Raw genomic sequence first — 24,427 nt, 5'->3', positions numbered from 1 at the left:
GCCATCAATCCACTACTGTAGGCATTTGGGTCATTTCCACTTTTGAGCCTTTATTAATAGTGTTTTTAAGAGTATCCAAGTATGTATCATGTGCATTTCCGATGGGTGTGCACTAGGAATGGAATCACTGGGTCGCAAGGTACATGTTTGCTCAGCTTTCGTAAATAGATAGGGCCCTTAGTTTACCAAAGTAGTTGAATCAATTTACACTGCCACCACCAATGTGTGTGAGTTCCACTGCTCCACAATTTTCCAAGTTCACCCACTCTGTTGGGTAGTCACCACGTTTTGCCCTGTATAATGTGAACCCACATGTTTCTGTGCATTATACACGGGATTACTATACCCATGGTATGTGATGATTATACACATGTATAATGCGCATCCTTATTTTTCCCTCAAAAATATGGGGGGAAAGCGTACATTATACATGGCAAAATATGGTGGTACATGTTCTGGAAAGGACAATTATAGAGTTAAATATCAAACAGAATACTGGTGGAATAACCAAAATAATAAGTTTTCTCCAAATAATCAAGACTCTAGCTAAAGTATTTTACAAGGCAGAACAATCTAAAATTTCAAAATCACTCTTAAAATATACTATCATTTGATTAATTAAATTATCCTGAGTTGGTGGTAGGGCTGTGTTTCCCAAACATGTCTGATATTATGAAGCACCTGGGATGCTTTCTGTAAATACAGATTTTCAGACAATCTGTAAGGTCTCCTGAAGGAGAAATCTCTTTGGAAAGGCCTTGAAATTTTTTATTAGGACCCCCAAAAGATTCTTATCGGGCCAAACACTGCTAGTGGGGAATCTTTTGACATTAACTGTTTAAAAGTGAATTAGAGTGGAAAATCCAGCCTTTGGAAATTTTCTTGAACAGTCCCAGCCCCAGAACCTTTTCTGGATGTTGTCAAGTTCTGTAACAACTTTACAGACAAATATTGTTTTACTAATTGGATAAATTGAGGCCAAAGTGTCTTGTACCCTAGGTTGTTGAGTAATACCAAAAATATCAGAGAGAGTTATGTCTGATAGACAGACTTATTGACATTTCTAATCTTCAAAAGGAATCAGTTTTTCCTACTAACTGGGCTACAAAAAAAAAAGAAGAATCTGTAGTTTGAAAGGGCTGCATACTGTTATCTAGGAAGCAGAACATGAGAAGTGGTTACAAAAAAACCTGGTTTCAAACTCAAGTGCAACGAACACCTACAGAAATCTGAGAAAGTCAAAGCTGGAGGAGGCTTCCGAACTGCACAGAGCTGTTTGTGTTTCTTTTCTACCCCACTTTTCTCTCTGTAAAATGGAGATATCACCTAGCTTTACTGTCACTGGGAGTACAAAATAAATTAAGAGCAATAAAAGAGATGAATACACAGTAAAAATTAATGAAGTTATTATTTTCCTTTGTAATCTGGTTTTCCATCCTCTTGTGTCATTGCTCACCTGTAAGCTTAACTAAGGGCATGTTTTGTAAAATTTTCTAATTACCAGTATATTGCAACTCAGCTTTTGTAAGAGAAGTGAGTAATTAAAGTTAAAAGAAAGAAAGAAACTGTTTAATTCCACATTTCCACATTTTCCTTAACTTTCATCTCTGTTGATGGAAACTGTCAGTCCTGTAACTTATGGCTGAAAATGATTACAAACAATAATTTGGAAAAATGTAGTAACAAGGAATAACGAGGTAACAGAATACTATAATTTTAAAATAAAGTTGAACTCTTCCAGAACTAGAGAACATTGCTAAGGGCTATATACAAATGACTTAAAAAAAATAGTAGTAAAACCACTTGAAAAAAGCCAACATTTCAATTTAGTCTTTTAGATGACTTTCTAACATCAACATATTAAGTAGTCAAATGGCATTTATTCTGAAGATCAAAATGCTTCCAGAATCACATTTTATTTGCAAGAATGTCTGTGAAAACCACTTTCATAAAAATAGATTTAATTCTATGTACTGAAAAGAAGTCTACCATATTTGGATTATATGGCTATGAAAGGCCCATTTGACACTATCTGCCAATTACTACATATAAAAAGAAATTATGAAGATTTATATTATATGAAGCCTCCTCCAGCTCTGTGCAGTTTGGTCCTGCTAAGCTTCATGCTGGGGAAAACCTCTGGAAAACATTAGCACTTATTTTAAGAAATATTAGACTTTTATTTACAAGAAAATTTGTAAATAATAAGTTAATGTTTTACATGTATTAAAATCTACCATAAAAACTGAGAGTAAAAAAGCTGTAATTAATGAATATTCAGGCCAATGATCTGTGTAAATCTGGGGTAAACCCCTCAACTGTTTTCCTGTGCCTTGGTTTCCTCTGTGTCAGGTGTGGATAATGGAAATACCCACTTCTCAGGGCTGCTGCGAGTTCAGACGGGGAATGAGAAGAGTGCTTGGCACCACGGAGCCGTCACTAGGGCAGTCCTAGCGGCAGTGAGCGGGACAGAACTTACGGGGCACTGTCACACCGTAGTGCTGCGTGTCGCTCATCAGCAGCTTTCGTTTCAGTTCATTCAAACCTACACCTACAGGACCTGGAAAACAGAATAATATAGATTCCTTACTAAACAAAATACCATACAAGCAGTTCTGTAATTGACAGAAATCCACAAGACATAGAACATGCATCCAATCTTACATGCGTCCCAAGTAAAGAGATTATCTCTAGTTGAGTTGTACATAAGAACAAGCTAGTTGTTTTGTTGTTGTTGTTAATTCAAAATTTGAATCCCCACCTTTCCATTAAGAAGATTAGAAATATTTATGTCTTAAATAAACATACTCAAGAGTATCTGAGTACATTACCCAGTAATGGTATCCAGTACAGCCTAAAACATATGTTCACCTAAAAAAAAATGGAAATTTTAAAATCACTATCCACCGTCTGGATAGTGATAATTTCTTTTTTAAATGTTTTTATATCTAATTAAATAAAATCTTTGAATCTTAATTTTATTTCAGATGCAAATCTAACGATGCATTTTAAATCTGCAAACCCTGAGCCGCATTTACATTTGTCAAGATAGTCTACACTCTGTATTTTCAGTTAGCCCTTAAACATTTGAAAACTTGCATAGACTTTGCACATTTAAATTGATCAATGCATATATACTAAACATTTATAAGGAACAAAGCACATAGTAAATGCTGTGGAGAATCAAGATGATAAATACACTCTGTTTTCAAACAAAGAAACTGGGATGAGAGAGTAACACAAATTGATTAAGAGACTAGGACCAAAAACAAAGAGCAGCTTCAAATTGGAGTCAACAAAAGTTAGAAGGGCACAAGCCCCAAATGGCCAGCTTCTCACAACTCTGCCCTGAGAGTCTATTTAATGACAATGCCATGCTTTGGGCAGAATACAAGCTGCAGAGCCAGTCTGCCCTGAGTTGGATTCTGACCTTCATTACTTCCTCACCTGGTGATGATACTGGATGTTATCATCTGAATGTGCGTGTCACCCACCAAATTCACATGCTGCAATCCTAATGCCCGATGTGATGGTGCTAAAGGATGGGCTTTTAGGAGGTGATTAGGTCATGAGGGTGGAGCCCTGATGAATGGAATTAGTGCTCTTAGAGATCCCACAGAGCTCCTTCAGCCAACGTGACACAATGAGACATTTGTGACGTGGAAGAGGGTCGCCCACCCTGACAGCGCCCTGATCTCCAGCACCCTGATCTCCAGAATTGAGAAATAAATCTGTGGTATTTTGTTACAGAAACTGTTAACAGACTAAGACACTAGACAAGTTAAAGTCTTTGAGCTTGATCACACCTCATCCTAATTCTAAAAGTAATAATGAAATAAGTCGAAGTAATTATGTTCCCTTTTGGGGAGGAATAAATGAAAACTTGTGTGTAGTGCGTAGTGTAGAATCCAGGTATTCAAGTGTTCGTGCTCTTGCCTACTTCCTCTTGCCAACTTTAAAAAGAAAACGTTTCATCCCAGTGAAGAACACATAGGTGGACAGAGAAGAATAAGATGAGTGTTCTGGGTGGAGGGAAAATCGTGAACAAAGAGGCTGGAGTTGGGGACTGTGCCTTCCTTCCAACACTATTTCTAGGCCCCTCGCCCTGTATCAAAGACTTGCCCCTGCTGGTTATCCACTACCACCATCACCTTACCAATCTTTCCACCAACTGTTGTCAAGTACCAATTCTCTGGCAATTTCCTCTGCTTCTTCTCTAAGACAGAGCTTCTCAATTCTCCCTTTTCATAGTTGATACTCTGCAATATTCCATTTGTAGCCTAAATGAACTTTACAGCTAGTATAATTTACCAGTATATATAATTCCTCTTTTCAAATTAATATAATACCCTAAATATAATAGATAAAAGATTAAAAAGTGATTTATGCTAAAAATCTCTACTTCAGTATATAACTGCTCAGGTACAAGTACGGTAGAAAATCTATTGAAGTCACATGTTTGCACCTACTTAAATAAGTGTGAATTCAAGAGTAATAACAAGATTAGGAGCCATTCTGTACAAAAAAAGTACAGGAAAGACTTCTGGTCAAGATGGTGGTACAGGTAAACACTGTACTCACCTCTGTCCATGGCCACATCAAAATTACAACTAAATTGTAGAACAACGATCATTGGGAACCTTCTGAAGGCTAGCTGGGCAGAAGTCCTGTAACTAGAGATATACAGAAGAAGCCACATTGAGACTAGTTAGGAGGGACAGAGACATGGAATGGGCTAATCGACACCCACGTTGGCAGTTGAAAATTGGGAAGAGTATCTCAGTTGCCAAGGTCCTTCCTGAGGGGCCAAGGTCCCAGCCCCACTCTGGGCTCCCCTGCCTAGGGTTCTAATGTTGGAAAAAGAAATCTCCATAACTTCTGGCTTGAAAACCAGTGGGGACTGTGACTGAGAGTCAGAGGACTGCTGGTATACCAGGCATTCCTCTTAAAGGACCCACACATACTCTGAGCTCCAGTACTGGGACAGTAGCTCCAAAGGCACCAGACACACAGAGGGAGAAATTGAATGGTCTGGCTTCAGTAAAGGGCTAGAGGGGCAGCTTTCTCCCAGACAGAAGTACTGGCAGAGCCAATTTTTCCTTTGTTAAGCCCTTCCACCACAAAGCTACTGGGGGCAGGGGGCATATCATATCCACTTAGCTAATGGGGTTCCCCCTACCCTGGTGATTTTCCACCCAACTTTCAGACCCACCCAAGGCACTTCCAGTGGCTTTTCCATACAAACAGCCCATCTTGGCTCATGATGCAGACTTCCTTAAAACCACTCAAAGGTTCACAACTCCAAACAAGTAGCATCTAATCTTGGCATGCCCCACATCTCTTGCTAATGAGCCTCAAGCTTGGCACTGAGACAGCCATCCTAGTATGCAGCTTTGCCTCTCCCAGGCACCTCCAAGTCCAGCACAAGTGGCAACCATCTGCAGATCACTTTTGTAGCTCAGATCAAGTAGCTCTGGGTAGGGCACAGACAGTGATGACTTTGGCTTGCAGCAGAGCTTCTCCCAAGAAGCCCCCACACACCTAGTAGCCAGCTTCAGACCACAGTAGAATATGACCCAACCAGCCCCACAAACAACTCACCCAAAGGGAAGACTCAGTAGGCCCTTGAGTCCTGTTAAAGTGAATCCTGCTCCATAAGGTCAGCTCCTGCACAATAGCTCCTCCACTAAGTCACCACCCCCCTCATAACCAATCATCCTCAGAGTCAATCCCACCCATTGATGTACCAACAGCAATCAAGGCTCAGTTACAACAGGAGGGCACACGTAACCCAGATAAGGGATAGACCTGTACTACTTGTGAGCAGAACACTGTGCCAACAGGCCCTACACAACACCTGTTACATAAGGACACTCTACAAGACTGGGAGACATGGCAGCTCTACCTAATACACAGGAAAAAAATCAAGGAGGCAGCCAAAGTGAGGAGAAAAGGAAACATGTCCCAAGTGAAAGAACAGAACAAAACTCCAGAAAAATAAGTAAACCAAATGGAGACAAGAAATCTACTAAGTGCATAGTTCAAAACACTGGTAATAAATATGCTCAATGGTCTCAGTAAGAACTTCAACAAAGAAATAGGAAACATGAAAGTACAGGTAGAAAAAAATAAAAAAGAAACACCCAGAAATAAAGAATACAATAATTGATATAAAAAATACATCAGAAGGAATCAATAGTAGAGTAGATGAAAGAGAGGACTGAATGAGCTATTTGGGAGACTAGGTAGCAGAAAACACCCAATCATAAAAGCAAAAAGAAAAAAGAATTTTTAAAAATGAGGTTAGTTTAAGAGGTCTCAGGGACAACTTCACACATACCAGCCTTTGTATCACAGGGGTGCCAGAAGGAGAAGAGAGAGAGTAAGAAACTGAAAATCTATTTGAAAAAATAATGACAGAAAATTCCCCTAAGCTGGTACAGGGAATAAACATACAAATCCAGGAAGTGCAGAGTCCCAAACAAGATGGCCCCAAAGAGGCTCACACCAATACACATCAAAACTAAAATGGCAAAGGTTAAAAACAAAAAGAAAATCTTAAAAGCAGCAAGAGAAAAGTAGTTAATTACCTACAAGGGAGTTAATAAGAGTGTCAGCTGCTTTCTCAACAGACATTTTGCAGGCTAGAAGGGGTTGGCATGAAATATTCCAACTGATGAAAAGCAAGGACCTACAACCAAGACTACTGTTACCCAGCAAAGCTGTCATTTAGAATTGAAGTACAAATAAAGAGCTTCCCTGACAAAAAAAAAAGCAATAGGAGTTCATTACCACCAAACCAGTATTACAAAAAATGTTAAAAGGACTTCTTTAAGAAGATGAAAAGAGATAAAAATATGAATAATAAAATGGCGATAACTACATATATATCCAAAATTACTTTAAATGTAAATGGACTATGTGCTCCAAATGAAAGCCACTGGGTGGCTGAATGAATCATAAAGTAAGACCCTACATATGCTACCTACGAGAGACTCACGTCAGATTGACAGACACATTTAGACTGAAAGGAAAGTGCCCAAATATTTCATAAAAGTGTAAACAAACAAAAAAAAGCTGATGTATCAATACTTACAGGCAAAATAGACTTTTAAACAAAGGCTATTACAATAGGCAAGCAAGGATCCAGCAATTCCATTTCTGGGTATTTATCCAAAGAAACACAAAACACTAAATCAAAAAGACATGTACATCCATATATTTATTGCAGCATTATTTACAATAGCCAAGATATGAAAGCACCCTAAGTGTCCATTAATAGATGACCAGATATCAATGAAATAGTGCGTATATACAATGGAATATGACTCAGTCATAAAGAAGAATGAAATCTTGCCATCTGCAATACCTGGGTGGATCTAGAGGGCATTATGCTAATAAAATAAGGCAGAGAGAGAAAGACAAATACCAATGAATTTCACCTTATATGTGGAATCTATATAAACAAAATAAATGAACAAACAAAACAGAAACAAACTCACAGATACAGAGTCCATATTGATGACTGCCAGATGGGAGAGGGGTGGGAGATGGGTTAAAAGGGGAAGGGATTAAGAAGTATAAATTGGCAGGTATTAAAATAGTCATGGAGATTTAAAGTACAGCATGAAGAATACAGTCAGTAATATTGTAATAACTATGTATGGTGTCAGATGGGTACTAGATTCACCAGGGTGACTATTTTGTAAGTTTTATAAATGTCTATAGTCACTGTGTTATATACCTGAAACTAATAAAATATTTTATGCCAAGTATAATAGAAACATAAAAAATTATTTAGAAAAAGAAACTACAGGAAAATGAAAGCCCCAAAACACATGTAAATATTAGAATAAGGACCAGCAATTGGATAGAAACCACAGATGAGACTTAGTGGAATATGATTAAGGAAACAGCCCGAACTGAGAAAGGGATAACATGTCAAGACTATCAAAGCGAAGAAAATCACAATTTTGCAAATGAACTGCACTTGACGTCTAAGTTCAGTGTAACAGTAACTCCTCCCCACGGAGTGGGACAGTGCTTCGGTGTGGCAGAAAGCAGGCCTCTCATTTTCCAGCCCCACCATAAGCTGAGTCACTGATTCAGCCCCTGAATGTCTTGTACAACAGGTGGAGTGGTGTGTGATGCAGGTTAGATTTTTCTTCTGCAGAAATGTCAAATCTACACCCCTGACCCCTTCAGCCATTTTGACTTTAAAAAAAAAATCCTCGCAAATGTCCTTATTGATCCCTGGTGGGCAGGACTGCCCCTGTCCAGGACCACTGCTCTGAGACTTCAGCACCTGACTGTTGTCATTCTCAGCCCCTCACTCCTGTCACCATTTGGATCACCTCAACACCCATGTGAACACCCTTTCAAAAACTAGCCTCTTACTTCCCTGATCCCTGATCTCTAGTGACCCTTCTCTAGTTCACCCTGAACACTTACAGAGCAAACCTTGACTCTACCATCACTAGGAGCTATTTTATTACTAAAGTATTAAATTCAAGCTTCCCAATATGACTTCAATCTCCAATCCTTTTAGATCTCTTACTTATTCCTGCTATAGTTATTATCAAAAGGACCTCTGTGCTTTCATTTTTTCCTTTTTTCTATCAGCCTTTCATGTCTTCACTTCCATGGACCATCATATTTGCTACTCTTTTGCTAATATCCTTCTATCTCTTACACATGGTCCTTATATCAAACTTGCCAAGGAAACCTCCGGTCTGAACTCAATCCAATGGCCTCTCTCTACAGCCCACCTGGACTACTGAGGGCAGAAACCCATTCAAGCCTGGTGCCATGATGCCGTACATTCAGGCTCACCACACATAAACCAAGGCCTTCAGGCTCTCCAACAATTACTCTGTTTCCTTATCAATTATATTTCCTACATCACATATTGGTGATTTCAACCCTCCATTCTCCTCTCTAATCATACTCTGGGAACCTCCTTGTTACTTCTCCCTTCCATACCCTATGATCAAACCACTGCCGAAGGCTGTCCACTTTACCTCCTAAAGGGATCTATGATTCTGCGCGCCCCATGCTGCCACACTGGTCCAAGATGCCACCATGTTTGCCGGCTCTCCTGGAACAGCCTCCTGGGGGCTGCCCCACATCTACTCAGAGGCTACATTACTTTATCATCACCCAGCAGCCAGAGAGGTTTTTCCAAGGAGCTCTTCTGATCCTGTCACTCCCCTGTTAACATCCTTGAAAATGTAGTTTCCAGTGGCTCTTCCAAAAAATATGAAAATCTTTACATGGTTTACAAGGCTCTGCATGATCTGATGCCCGCCTCGTCCTCCTGCCCAAAGTTTATGCTCTGGCTGCTTTCCCTGTTCCCTGAAGCCCCAGGTACTCCTGGAGTGCCCTTCCGAGCTCTGCTCAAATGGCTTTTCCTCAAGAAAAGTCTCTCCTGACCCTGTTGCTCACGTTTCTCAATTGCACATTATCAGAGCATCCTGTACATGTCCCTCATAATAGTTAAAAATCCTAATTCAACAACTGGATAATACATTGTTTAGTGGCCTGTCTCTGTCTCAAGAAAGAGGCGGTATGAGGGCAGGATCACTTTACGTCATTTATGGTCTCCGTGATGCAAGTAAGCCCTGAAATATCTGCTTAATGAATGAAATTTCAAGTGCTATCATCACCACCTCAGAGAACATGGAAGCCATTAAGTGCAATTTCTTCAAAGTCCCTTCTACAACTCAATGCAGGTAGGCCCATCTAGACCATCCTTCATCCTCCTCTCTAGTCACACATTCTTAAGCCTTCTCTTAGCTCTCTCCTTGAATTTTTACCTCTCTCATTTCTAGCTCCTTTCCTCGGACACTTAAAATTAATACATCTATCCTACCTTAAAACAAAAAGAACAACAACAGACCCCCCCCCCCAAAGTCCATAACCCCCATGTTCTCCTCCAGCTGTGGCTCACTGCTGTCTCCGCTGTCCTGGCTCAAGCTTCTGTCGTTTCTCAGCAGCATGTCTCATTCTCCCTCCACTATGTACAGAATCAAATATGAATTCTTTGACAAGTTTATACAGTTTGTAAGTTTTGAGCTACATTTATATTTCTATTCTTCACTCTTGCCACTCCTTCCTTGGCATCACGCACTGCACCTACACGAGATTTCTGCCGCTTCCTGAAACATGGCAGGTTCTCCTGTGTTGTTGGATACTTATCACATGCTCCTTGCTTTTGCAAGAACACTCTGTCCTCTCTCCATGTGCTAATTTTTGTTTATTTAGGATTCAACTTACAGCCCTGGCTGGTGTAGCTCAGTACACTGAGTGTCAGCCTGTGAACCAAAAGGTCACTGGTTCAATTCCCAGTCAGGGCACATGCCTGAGTTGCAGGTCAGGTCCCCAGCTGGGGATGTGTGAGAGGCAACCACATACTGATGTTTCTCTCCTTGTCTTTCTCTCTCCCTTCCCCTCTAAAAATAAATAAAATATTTTTTTAAAAAAACATTCAGCTTAGACATCTGAGGGAATCATCCTTTAAGGTTTAAATTTGGGTTAGGTACCAAGTTCATGGGTTCCCTGAACACCCACTTCACAGCTATCCTCTAACAGAAGGTGAGCTCTGTGAAAACAGAGAGGTCATCTACTCATTCCCAGTTGTCTCCCTAGCCGGTGAACTGTAGGTACTCATTAGTTAGTTTTATTTATTCAAACTATACTTGGGAATTACACTATTATGCAGGTAAAACCATTTGCTGAATGAATCAAAGGAGTAAGAGTTAAAGGTAAAAAGCATTTGCCTGCCTCAAAGCCTAGATATGATGGTTAGGTCATGTGCTCAAGGTCACTAAGAGAAGTTGGTAGATCTCAAACCTGAACACGGCTCTCTTGATCTTAAGATAAAAAGAGGCAGAGGGGAGGCTGATGAATCCAGCACTGGAACAGCAAGTGTAAGGGAAGGAAATCTATCTACCTAAACTCAGACACGGACTGCTATGTAACAGGGAGGCCAGGACTAGGGTACCCTTGGGAATATTGTCACGTCAAGGTAAAACTTGAGACTGAGCAGAGACAACATCTCCAAAGGCCAGGAGGAAAGTGGTAAGTATTTAGTGACTGTCTACAAAATGCCAGACACCATCTAGGGCTTGTATATTTTATATGCTCTGAGGGTACAAAAATTATTTAAAGTGCTAAAACTTACTCTTTAAAATAAATACAAAACAAACAAGAAAAACAAGGAGTATTACAATGAAGCTGCACTTTCTCTAAAGATGACACAAACCCAATTATACATGCTCAAAGAAAAAGATAAAAGCAAACCAAACACCAAAATTTATTTTTTTTTTAATTTTATTACTTTAGTATTTTCCCCCCCGTTTTTTTCCTCAAATCCCAGTTTTTTGGTCGGGTCTTTGCCTGCCATCCCCACCCCTCCCCACCCCCTGCCCCCCCACCACACACACACACGTGTGCGTGCACATACTCGATCCCCAGGACTAAAGCGGGTGATGTCAATTTACTGTTTCCTTCAGTAGTTCCAGCTCTGGAGTGCTTCTCAGACTGTGAGATACTTTGCTGAGAGAGAGTCTAGCTTTTTTCTTTTCTTTTCTTTGTTTTACTACACATGCCAAAAAACCCCAATGATTTATTTTAACTCTGGAGGAAAAACTAAGTATGTTTGAATTAGTAGGGAAAAGTATGCTGTCACTAATGTGATGCCCTTAAATTCTGACTATAGTCAATTTTAGCCCTTACATAATCTAACAACTCTTTGTAGCTTGCTCCCTTCACTGTACACTTGTGGAGTGTGCCAAGAATGTTCAGGGGTGGATGATTTTATTGTTGTTATTATTATTTTTATCCTTACCCAAAGATGTTTATTGGTTTAAAGAGAAAGGAATGGGGTGGGGGAAAGAGAGACAGAGAGAAAGAAAGAGAGAAACATTCATATGAGAGAAAAACATTGATCAATTACCTTCTGTAAGTGCCCTGACCAAAGAAAGAGGTATGAGCCCTGACCAGGAATCAAACCCACAACCTTTTGGTGTATGGGGTGATGTTCCAACCAAATGAACCACCCAGCCAAGGCAGAAATGATTTTATTTGAAAATTTTCCCCTAGATTAAACTCGAGGTCATCATCTTCAAAGGTGGGAGTATCATCACAATGAAGTTTTAACAGGGACACAATTTCAATCACTTTTACTACAAAATTGCCCAGGAGGCCCACAAACAGCATTTCTCCTGACAGGCCCCTGGCTCAATCCTGCCATCTACGCACTAGAATTTCTCCTCTTCAGATCTTGACATTAAGACCACAACTTAGATCCACATTACTGTCCTGTCTCTACCTATGCTTGGGCATAAGTTCACATTTTCAGCTGACTGGTTTGTGCTGAGAATACAAAACCTGTTTATACTGTTGTTAATTTAAGTGCAAACTGAGCTAGGTTCATGCAGACGCCTCTGTAATGGGACAGATTCATTCCCCCTTCAACATATAAATTTCTACCACAAGTGTTGAAATACTTTTATACATATGTTATAAACAAGTTACTCTACAGTTTTCAATTGTGCTTGTTAACGATAAGACAAGCAAAGACTACCTAGCACAGATTTAAATCATAGACAGCAGGCTTTGGAATGATGATGATGACACAATGTGGTCACATGTCATGTGGCTGCAGAGCAGGCATAGCACCTGGTTACATACACCATTACTAACCCTCAGAACATCCCTGCAAAAGAGGTATTATCCTCATTTTACAGATGAGAAAACTAAGACAATCGAAGGTTAAGGAATTTTTCTAAGGTCACACATCTGGAGTGTAGTTTAACTGGTATTCAAAACCTGCCTGTCTAACTCTAAAGTCTACATTTTTTCCATTCCACCTATTATCTTATTAAAAGAATGCCAATAAAACATGAACTTGGGTAGCTAGTTGCTCCATTGTCTGTTAATGGCCAATCCGTAACTTTATGGAGTTTTTCACCCTGTTCCAAGCTGTCCCACACTTTGGGTAGTTATGACTATCTGTACTTGTGGGACAGGAAAAGTTTCTGGCTACAAATCTCGGCCGAAGTCCAGTTTGGGGATCTCAGAACTCATTCTGTGCAGCACCTCTGAGAAACTAGACCCAACTGCACGAAGCTGATGTGCATACCAGGCCTGGCAACATGCATTGGGCACGTCTATCAGAATTCCTGATTCGGGTCTAAGGAAAAGCAAATGCAAGCGTGATTTACTTGCAGTGATGTAAGTAAAAGCCAAAAAGCATTAAACAAATTATTTTGGAGATCATTAATTTGGAACTCAGGCAGTGAACTGAAGTTGATATGCTTACTAGCTCTGAAAATAAAAGAATGTTTCTATTCAAACTCGACATGTATTTATTACATTTTTTAAAATTTCACATGAATTTACAAAATCATTTTGTGTGCAAATTCTGAAAAGAATAAAGCTGTGTGTATCAATCCCCATTAGTTGAAGTTCTTGTAAAAAATGTGTCAGTTGGATACTTGAGATTAGAAAGGCATACTGTTTTAATTACTTTTTAAACATTTTTGATTGATTTTAAAGGGTGAAAAAGGAAGTGAGGGAGGTAAGAGGGAAAGAGGTGGGGGGAAAGGGGGAAAGAGGGAAAGAGAGAGATTTGTTGTTCCACTTATTTATGCACTCATTGGTTGCTTCTTGCACGTGCCATGACAGGGGATGGAACTCACAATCTTGGCATATCAGGACAAACCTCTAACCAGCTGAGCTACCCGGCCAGGGCTATTTTTAATTACCTTTGTGCATTTAATTAGTAACTTCTTCCTGAAAGCAGGAAACTGTGTTGTATGTGATTTTATGTAAAGGTCATTCACTTCAGCCAAAGAAATACAGTCCACTTAGGGTGTCAACAGAATGACGCTAGTAAAGTTTCTACTTAAAAGTTTACATTTAAGAAAATATTCACATTAAAAATGCCCTCATTTTTACCTAAAGGAGAAAAAATTTAAAAATCCATATGTAAATTCATAGCCTTCATTTATATAAGAGCATTTAGACATACACTGCTTTAAAATATCAACATGACATTTTTTAACTTAAAAAAGTTTATGGCCATACTCTCTGGCATTGTACTTGATGCTTCTCCCCCCTACTTAGTTGTGTGCTAAGTGCAGATCCTAAGTGAATAATCATGTACTACAACAAAAATATATTACTATTATGAGAGTAATTTTAATGAAATCAGTGAACTACAGTATATCTTTTAAACTGTTTTTTTAAGATTTTATTTATTTTTAGAGAGAGGGGAGAGAGGGAAAAAAAAGGGAGAGAAACATCAATGTGTGGTGCCTCTTGCACGCCCCCCTTCTAGGGACCTGACCCGCAACCCAGGTATGGGCCCTGACTGGGAATCGGACCAGCAAGCCCTTGGTTCACAAGCTGGCACTCAAGCCACTGAGGCATACCAGCCAGGGCTGGTACATATTTTTTTAGTGATTCTCATCTAGTCTACAAAGAATGAGCATAAAGTAATTTTTATTTGTAAATGTCCAGCATGGAACTTAGCTGTAGTTTTTCTTAAGACTGATGAGCATCAAGTTGAATTGAATAATGTACATATAGAAGGGTGATACCTTACCCTGGAGAAAAACAATCATCATACTACAGATTGTAGTGCTAATAATATGTTGGGAAAGAAAATTCTGAGAAAGAGAGATACAGGCAGGTGCAAATAGGCCAAATTAGTTGTAACACACTAGATATCCATGTAACAGTCATAATGGATTAATAACATCCACTCCTATTTGGATTTATGTCTAACAGTAAATTATATATTAGGCCCTGGCGGGGGGCTCAGCTGGGGCACCCAGTTGAGCACAGTTCCATGCACCAAACTGTTGCGGGTTTGATACCCAACTGGGGCATGTACAGAAGACAACTGATAGATGTTTCTTTCTCTCTCTTTTTCTCTCTCTCTCGTCAATAAATATATTCTTGAATGACGATTTAAAAATTTATATATTGAAAAGAAATCTGTTGTTCGGACCAAGCATTATTAGCTTTTGCTACTGATCTTTGTCCATCATGGCACAAACATTAAATGGCTTATTACATGGAAAGCTACTGACATGGCTTTGGCTCTGTGTGTTCACCTCTAGTATACCTGCGCTGCTTAACATGAAGAGTCTTCCACATTTTCCCCCAGACATTTTTATGGATTTGGCCAGACTTGTTAGTTACTCTTACCATCCAGAGAAAAATATCAGAATTACTGGAGTCTGCAATAAATATTCTAACTGCTTTTGTTACCTGAAAAACACACTTACTCATTTGATTTACTGCAACAGAGATCAGACACGTGTTGTAAAAGTGTACTTATCACATTGCAGCACTATTTTTGTTGCTCTAGGCATAAAATAAAAACAACCATGCTATTATATCTGACTCACAGTCTTGTAATGACCGCATCAGCTGCTGGCCGGATTTTGGGTTGGAGAGTGACAAATCTGTTTATAAAACTAAATTTAAAGTTCCTTTGGGACCAAACTATACAGAAAATGTGGCGACTTAGCAACAAGCCCTGACAGAGGTTCAGATTATCTTTCCTCTGTTGAAAAAAAAAAGAGCTATTAGTTGAAGCATCACTTAAATACTAATGTAAAAAAAATAAATAAATAAAGGAGAAGAAAAAGAAAGAAAAAAAATTGGAGTGGAAATCTTGTGGAAAGAGCACCATTTTTCCAAAGCAGCTATTTATACCAATTTATATAAACTAAGTACTCTCTCATCTCTATCTCAGGGCTATGACAAAAGTATAATAAAATTAAAAGGTCAAAACAAAGCCACACCTGTCTTCCTTAGCTAAGTAGAAGAGGGCATGGATAACTTCTTTACTTTAGAGTCTATTCAAAAATGTGACCTTTTCAATGAGGCACCATGACTTTCAGACTCAAAAACCAAAAATTCCTGGCTCCTCTAGAACTTCTTGGCTTTAAATTGCTTCTACAGCATTTATCACAGTCAAACAACTATACAGTTGACTTTATTATTTATTACTAATTTTATGAATATGTTTTTCATCTATCTTCTCCCATGAGAATGCAAGTACCACAACACAAGAATGTTTGTGCTGTTCACTAACAAACCCACCTGCTTAGGACAATGCCTGCCGCAGTCAGGACTCCACAAAAATCAGCTCAGGACTTCCGGTCAAGATGGAGGCACAGGTAGACAATGCCTCCATCACATAACCACAAAAAGAATTACAACTAAATTTCAAAATAAAAAACACCCAAAATTGTCAGAAAATCTAACTATATAGAAGTCTGATTTAAAGAATCCACATTCATCTGTCCAGGTAGGAGGGGTGAAAATGTGGAGATGGGGAAGAGAGTCGAAAGATGTGGTATGGTGCAGAGAGCCAGTGGGGCAGTGGAATGGGCACAGGCAGTCCCACACTCAGGTATGGTGTGTAAAAATCAGGAAGGATTCCTTGGAGCAAGAGATCCCAGCCCCAGCCCAGACTACATAGCCCAGGGTTCCAGCACTGGGAACATACGTGCCCATAACTTGTGGCTCTAAAAACCACTGGAGGTTGGGGCAGTTTTAGAAACTTCCAGGTATTCAGGAAACTTCACTTAAAGGGCCCACATGGTCTTAAAACATATGTAAACTCACCCACTCTGAAATTCAATACAAGGGCAAAAGCTTGAAGGGCACCAGTCACATATGGGGAGTGAGAGAAATGGTTGGAAATGGGGCAAGTGCCAGGCAAACACCCAGAAGCCAGGCAGCAGCACAGTCCCCTCTCCAAGCCCTGCTCCCCAACACAGAGCACAAATTGGTAAGGTGGGTTGCTCCGCCCTGGCAATTACCACACACATTTATAGGGAGCCAAAGCAGCTCTACCTAATACACAGAAATAAACACAGGGAGGCTGCCAAATTGAGGATACAAAGAAATATGACCCAAGTGAAACAGAACAAAACCCCAGAAACAGAACTAAATGAAAGGGAGATAGACAACCTATCAGATGCAGAGTTAAAATCAGTGGTGATCAGGATGTTCAGAGAACTCATGTGCAGGAAGAAATGAAAGTTACACTAAGTAAAATAAAAAAAACTGCAAAGAACCAACACTAAGGGGAAGGAAGCTGGGGTTCAAATCAATTATTCGGAACATTAGGAAGAAATAAACATTTCAACCAGAACAGAAGGAAGAAACAAGAAATCAAAGAAATGAGGTTAATAAAAAAAGACTCTGGGATAGCTCCAAACATGCCCAGAATGATAGCAGGAGAAGACAGGAATAATAGAAGAAGAGCAAGAGTAAGAGCAAGAAATAGAAAACTTATTTGAAAAAATAATGAAAGAAAAATTCCCTAATTTGGCAAAGAAAATAAACATACAAATCCAGAAAGCACAGAAAACCCTAAACAAGTTGGACCCAAAGAAGACCACACCAAGGTTTAACCTTTAACCTTTGGCATCATAATTAAAATGCCAAAAGTTAAAGAGAGAATCTTAAAAGCAGCAAGAAAAAAGCAGAGAATTACCTACAAAGGAGTTCCCATAAGACTGTCAGCTGATTTCTCAAAAGAAACCTGCAGGGAAGAAGGGACTGGCAAGTATTCAAAGTGATGAAAAGCAAGGACCTACAACCTATATTACTCTATCAGGCAAAGCTCTCATTTAGAATGGAAGGACAGATCAAGTGCTTCCCAGACAAAGTAAAGCTAAAGGAGTTCATCATCACCAAGCTATTACTACATGAAATGCTAAAGGGACTTATTTAAGAAAAAGAAGATCAAAATGATAAACATTAAAAAGGCAACAAATTTACAACAATCAACAACCGAATATAAAACTAGACAAACAAGCTAAGTAAACAACCATATCAGGAAGATAATCATAGGTATGGAGATCATTTACAGAGTTATCAGCTGGGAAGGGAAAGGGGGAAAAGGTGTAGGGATTAAAAAGCATAATTAGTAAGTACGAAATAGAAAGGGGGTGTTAAGAATAGTATAGGAAATGGAGAAGCCAAAGAACTTATAGTATGACCCATGGACAAAAACCAAGGTGTGTGGGGTGGGGGTTGCTGGAGGGAAGGTGGGTACTGGGCAGAAGGGGGATAAGGGGGAAAATTGGGAAAACTGTAATAACATAATCAATAAAATATACTTAAAAAAACAAAACCAAAACAAAATCAGCTCAAGGAACATAATTGTAATTGGTGCCCAGAAATTAAGCTGGGAGTGTAAACATTTAAGATGAACCAACAGCATAAAAAAACCAATAGTGATTCTCATAAAGATCATAATTACCTCTTATACACAAATATTATAAGTTTAAATCCATCACACACTCATAAATTCAATGATGGCTTTGGAGTTTCAGGCATCTAAATAAAAACCCTGTGGAGCAGAATAATTCCTACAAGCCTTCAACCAAAGTTCATTAAAAGCTATAGGAATTCTATGAGCATCCTGATTACAAGTGTTTTGAACTCTGCCTCTGATAGGTTGGCTATCTCTTCATCACTTAGTTCTATTTCCGGAATTTTGCTCTGTTCTTTCATTTGGGCCATATTTCTTTGTCTTGGTGCACCTGCTATGTTGTAAGGGCACAGTCTTAGGTATTTGCCAGAGTGGGGCAACCCACGTCACTGTGTTGTGGTGCTGTTGTGAAGGAGGGGTCAGAAAGGGAACACTGCTGCTTCCTGGGCTCTGGGCAGGCTGGGACTGGGCAGGCTTGGCTCTGGGCAGGCTTTCAGTCACTTCCCCTGATACCCACAAGCAAATTGGGCCCTTCTGGTAGAGGGTTAGGAACCACAGGGGCAACTTTAAATGTTCCAACATCCACATCATGTAAGTGCCAGTAAGAGAAGAGGAAAAGCAAGAAATTGAAAAGTTACTTGAAAAAATAATGAAGAATTTCCCCAATCTGGTGAAGGAAATAGACTTCCAGGATGTCCAGCTTGGAAGTTCAGAGTATCCCAAAGAATTTGGACCCAAAGAAGCACACACCAAGACACATCATAATTAAAATGCCGAAGGTTAAATAAAGATAAATTTCTTTATCTTAAAAGCAGCAAGAGAAAAGGAGATGGTTACTTACAAAGGAATTCCCATAAGGCTATAAGCTGATTTCTCAAAAGAAACCTTGCAGGCAAGAAGGGGCTGGAAAGAAGTATTCAAAATCTTGAAAGCCAAGGACCTACATTCAAGATTACTCTATCCAGCAAAGCTCTCATTTAGAATGGAAGGGCAGATAAAGTGCTTCCGAGATAATGTCAAGTTAAAGGACTTCATCATCACCAAGCCCTTATTATATGAAATGTTAAAGGGACTTTTCTACAAAAAAGATGATCAAAACTATGAACAGTAAAATGAACAGTCAACAACTGAATCTAAAAACAAATAAACAAAACAAACAAAGACAAACTAAGCGAACAACTAGAACAGGAACAGAATCACAGAAAAGAGATCACATGGAGGGTTATCAGTGGGCTAGGGGAGGGAGACAATGGGGGACAAAGGTACAGGGAGTAAGAAGCATAAATGGTAGGTACAAAATAGAGGGAGGTTGAGAACAGTATATAGGAAATGGAAAAGCCAAAGAACTTATATGTATGACCCATGGACGTGAACTAAGGAGGTAAAATGTGGGTGGGAAGGGGGTACAGGGCAGTGGGGAATAAAGGAGAGGAAAAAATAGGACAACTATATTAGCATAATCAATAAAACATTTTTAAAAAGATTCCGTATATACTTATTAAAGCAAATATGCTGATTAAAAAATAAAATAAAGCCTATGGGAATTCTAAACATATTAACATTAACATTTAATTTTGAGTTACTTTTCTCTCTGCTTTATGAGGGAAACCTTTTGTTCTGCCTTTGTTTTATGGAAAAAAGTGATGAGTCTTATAAATGTCTATTCAAACCACCTCACAAAGCAGTCTTTACACAGCATGTAAGATTTAGCACGAAGAAGGACAGAACAGCACTTAGTGCTCGAGCTAGAAACATGAAATGTATAGAGAGGTTATTATTAGTTTCCTCTGATGCCTTGTAACCAAAGATGAATATCCACAAGATGAAAGTTTGCTTTTCTATTGGCTTCAGCTATAAAGTGTTTTATAGTTTTTTTAACACTAAAGCTTTCTCCCTACTCCCTCCCCTGTACATACATGTTATTGGCCTTATTACTTTACTTTTTAAAAGTCAGGTTTCACCAAAGAGAAAACTTTTGTAGGAAAATATACTAACTGCCTGATGTTTGGTCTGAACATGCTTTTTGGAAAATACTTTTAAATGCAGAAAGAACTGTAACACAAACTGTCACTGACATATTTTAGGGGCTGAAATGTGGCTTTGAAAATGAAGTACTTGTGATGAAGCTCAAAACCATCCCCTGTCATATTCTTGCCATGTTAACAACTTGGGCGATTTTAATTTCTTGAACATTAAGTCCGAGAATAAAAATCATGCAATATTGTGATAAGAATAACACTGAAAATAAAACTATGTACCTTCTTAACAATATTTATCTAATGGTTTTAAGGCAAACTTTTCTCCCATTGGCTTTGAGAACACTGAGAGAAACACATTAGGCTTGAGGAGGCCACGGTGCTTATACTGCTCTTTCCACTGCCCCAGACCTGTTGCAGGGGCCAAGGAACTCTTTCCCAAGAATATGATTTTTACAGTAATGAAAATAAACAGTTAATTCAAAAACAATCCAGAATTTCCAAAATTCAAATTCACTGCTTGATTCCCTTTTTGAGACAATAAATTGCTAAATAATATAATTTAACTTTTAAGTATTGTGAACACTGAGGTTCAAAATCAGCAAAAGCCTACGAGGGGCCAGAAATAGGCATAAATCTTTGCAAATAGTATTTCATTTAACCCTCAGACAAACCTAGAAAGCAGATGCTCTTACTGTCATTTTTCAGAGGAAAACACAGACAACCAGAAAAAGTCTGTAATGATGGCAGGTGTCACAGGGCTACTGCACAGCAGGCCAGGTTGGAATGCAGCCTGTCTTGCCCCAGAAGCCCATTTCTTATGTCTCCCTCACCCCACCTCACAGGATGTAAGAGATAGGGACACTCCAGAAAATAAACTTCCAAGTGGGTCACCCAGACAAGAGAAAAGATTTTCTGAGCAATGACCCCACCAAAGGTGGTGAAAACTTGGAAACCCTGTTGAATGACGTCCCTTTCACTCCACAAAAGGCTACAGCAACAGTAAGGGTAAAATTAAAACATTAAAAATTACATTATACCAGCAATTGCTTCAAAATAGAGAAATAAAGTTTTGGAGGCTAAAAAGTTTCAAATAGTTATTTTTCTTGTAAGCATTTTAGACTAAAAGCTGGCAATAATAATAAATAAACTGATCATAACAGACAAACCAAATATTAAGTATCACTGAACAAATTCTGAAACAGCAAATTAAGACAAGAGCAAAGGCTTAAAAACAATCATTTAAACACGGTAACAGGAGTACAAAACAAGAGTGATATGAAAAGTGTGATACAAAAATAAATTGCAGCCAGTTAACAACCAACAAAAGAAGGTAATGGCAACTGAACCCATTTCAACAGAGCAGCAAGGCTTCCCCGGTGCACGGGCACCTCACTGCATCTGCACGGTAACCGACAGCAGTAGCAGAATAGCAAAAGGCGCTCCCAGGTGAACCCGGGCATCTGGGAGCCCGTGAGGGGTCAGACACTGTGCTAACAAGAAAGTCTGAGAAGCCGTGTAGTAGGGGCTGGTGGCCACAGGGAAGGGGAGGGCGTGTCCTTTAGCACTGACATAACAGCTGTCTGTGTCATCAAAAGCCTCCCACAAGGCAGCCTCTGAAATCTAAGCTGGAGCAGAGACTAAGGTCAAGCCTGGAGCCTTTCCTTGGTGGTTGGGAGGATCACCCCAGGTGGGCTGGGCTGGGCTGCTCAGCACATGAACAGACTAGAGAGGGATAAAGATAAGGAAAATCAGCCTGGGATGCTTTCGGAATGGTGGGTGGATTTTAGAGAGAGGGAAAGTAAAACAGTAATGATGTGTATAATACAATGAGGGGCCACGCCTGGAGAGTGTGCAGTAAAGACAAAGCAGAGCCCACAAACAGGCCTGCTGACCTGACCCAGGGAAGCCAGGTCAGGAGTGGAAATACTCAGTTTAGGGCTCTGAAGGGGTGTGGTGTCTATGTCAACTAATGGGACTTTTTTTAGCTCAAAAACTTCAAGCATATTGGGAAAGACTCATAAGAACCCAGAAAAGGGACCCCATAGATATAACTGAAGTGAAATTCTTACTATCACACTTATTTCATCAGAATTACACACAAGTGCAAACACTTACCGACCAAGACAACAAGTCTGTACTTCTCGTTCATTTGTCGCCGATAAGGGGTCACTTCCTCGTATGTGGGCACATCGGCTGTGTCGTATTGATCACTCTTCTTGCACTCATACATGGATTTGTTTGTTTTCTTATCTTTTCTACTAAGACGAAAACTTCTTCTAAAACCAGCTGTAAATACAAAAACATTATTTTTAAGTAATAAGAACTAAAAAAAAAAAACCTCCCCAAAAAACAAAAATAAAAACAGCCCTCAATGTTGGGCCAGATTTTATTCACTATAATATTGTTACAAGTGCATTTAAGGAACAAAAATAGATACTATACAATTTCATTAAAATAATTTATAAGAGAATCATCTAACATTTAACTACATGTTATAATGATATAAATATTTTTTGGTTCTAAATCATAGTTTCCTTCAAAAATCAGTGAGTAAAACAACTATGTTATAAAGCAAAATAAGGGAAGTCAGAAATCAAGGATCATTGATCATGGACTGATTACGAACACATTTCATAAGAAAAAAGTTAACAGCACTTTAAAAATATTTTAAATACAAATGATGAGTTCTCTCATTCACAAACACCAGAATATTTCATGTCATAATCTAAGCATAGCCTAACAACATACCTGGGGCATACACAGCATCTACTGTTAAACACAAAGAAAACTAAATTAGGGAAAGCATAGTGTCCAATGAGCCTATGTGTATCAGGCTGATAGAACCAGCCTGTTCCTAAAAGCAAGTTATTTAACTTACATGAGACTCCAGGGGAATGGAATAATTTTTCTAGCTCAGGTCTCTTCTTTGGAAATTCTGTATTTTTATGATTTGAAGCTTACTGAAATTTGGAAATAAGTTTCATGGTTTCAATTGTGTACTCATCAACAGTCATACGACCTTCTACTAAGATGACTTCTTAAGTACTAAAATAACTTTTCATGTCTGCTTAAAGCTCCCTCTCTAGCTCACTGATATCACTTAACACCTGGGCTTAAAAACCTCACCAAGAGTGGCCTTTCTCAGTCAACTCCCACTACATTCTGCTTGCTCCTCATGTTTTTGCACTGATCTGGCTTTATTTCTTTTGAAAGAATAGTGATATTTACCATGCACATCATTCAAGATTTCAGTAAGATGTACACTCAGTTCCTAACCTAGCGAACCTTTATACTTGCTAAAAATCCAGACTTTAAGACAGAGAAAACAGCCTGTTTATTAAAACATTATACATACCCTATATCAACTCTGCAGTACAAAACAAAATACATTTTTAAGTATATAAAGATATTCTCTTTAAAAATCAATTATTGGTTAAATTTGATACATAGGAAACTTTAAAAATACAGCTATTCTATAACACAATATAAAAATACAGTATCTAATCTGTGTGAAGTTAAGACAAAAAAGAAAAAGAATAATGATTACCATTGTATTTAAGAAGTTAGGAGGATTAAAAATAAAGGCAATATTAAAAACAATTATCAATGACTATGGAGTTTTTTCATTCATTGATTCAGTTTAATAAAAATCAACCAACATATTAAGAATAGAATAAAAAAGTTAATCTGATAATACAGTCCTGTGAGCCACCACAAGTCATTCTGATTTTGAGGAAAACATTTACAAACATTTGTCTCACATTTGAGAGAAAACATTTACAAAGCATTTGAAACAAGAAAGATAATTATTCTAAAGCTCTCTTATTAAACATAAAGAGGAAAAAGTGAAGAGGGTAAGTGATGAAACACTTAGGTATTTTGTAAGAGATGAGATGTGAAGGAAGTGAAAGGGTAAATGTGCCATCCTGGTCCCAGGAGAAAGAAAAGGTATGTGTGAGTTCTCACATTCCACATGCAGACACAATTCAAACTTCTGTGTAAAGGGCCCAAGGACACATTGCACAGTATTTGTTTCTCTGTTTTCTAGGATATTGAGAAAGACTCAAGAACCCAGACAAGGGGCTCCTTAGATGATAGACAGATACATAGACAGACAGACAGACAGACATAATCTCAGAGTCACTGAACCAACACCAGAAGTAGCAGATTTTTACTGCTTCTGAGGCTTTAGCAGAGT

The 24,427-nt window shown here is 38.8% G+C and overlaps 1 protein-coding gene across 4 annotated transcripts in view; it reads right to left on the bottom strand.

The window, feature by feature from the left end:
• MPP7 (MAGUK p55 scaffold protein 7) overlaps positions 1–24,427 on the bottom strand; it is a 245,426-nt gene that overhangs the window by 24,111 nt on the left and 196,888 nt on the right. For all 4 annotated transcript variants that reach the window (XM_037140833.2, XM_037140832.2, XM_037140836.2 and 1 more), the window contains 2 exons: positions 22,345–22,515; positions 2,480–2,560 (listed from right to left, as the gene is read on the bottom strand). In XM_037140833.2, coding sequence (XP_036996728.2) covers positions 2,480–2,560; positions 22,345–22,515 — 252 coding nt within the window. The remainder of the gene's footprint in view (positions 1–2,479; positions 2,561–22,344; positions 22,516–24,427) is intronic.

The sequence above is a fragment of the Artibeus jamaicensis genome, unplaced genomic scaffold (assembly GCF_021234435.1).
Source record: "Artibeus jamaicensis isolate MK-2021 breed Jamaican fruit bat unplaced genomic scaffold, CSHL_Jam_final contig_867, whole genome shotgun sequence".
NCBI classification, from domain to species: Eukaryota; Metazoa; Chordata; class Mammalia; order Chiroptera; family Phyllostomidae; genus Artibeus; species Artibeus jamaicensis.
The sequence above is the reverse complement of the archived record's forward strand: the minus strand, read 5'-3'. Positions and strand labels throughout refer to the sequence as shown.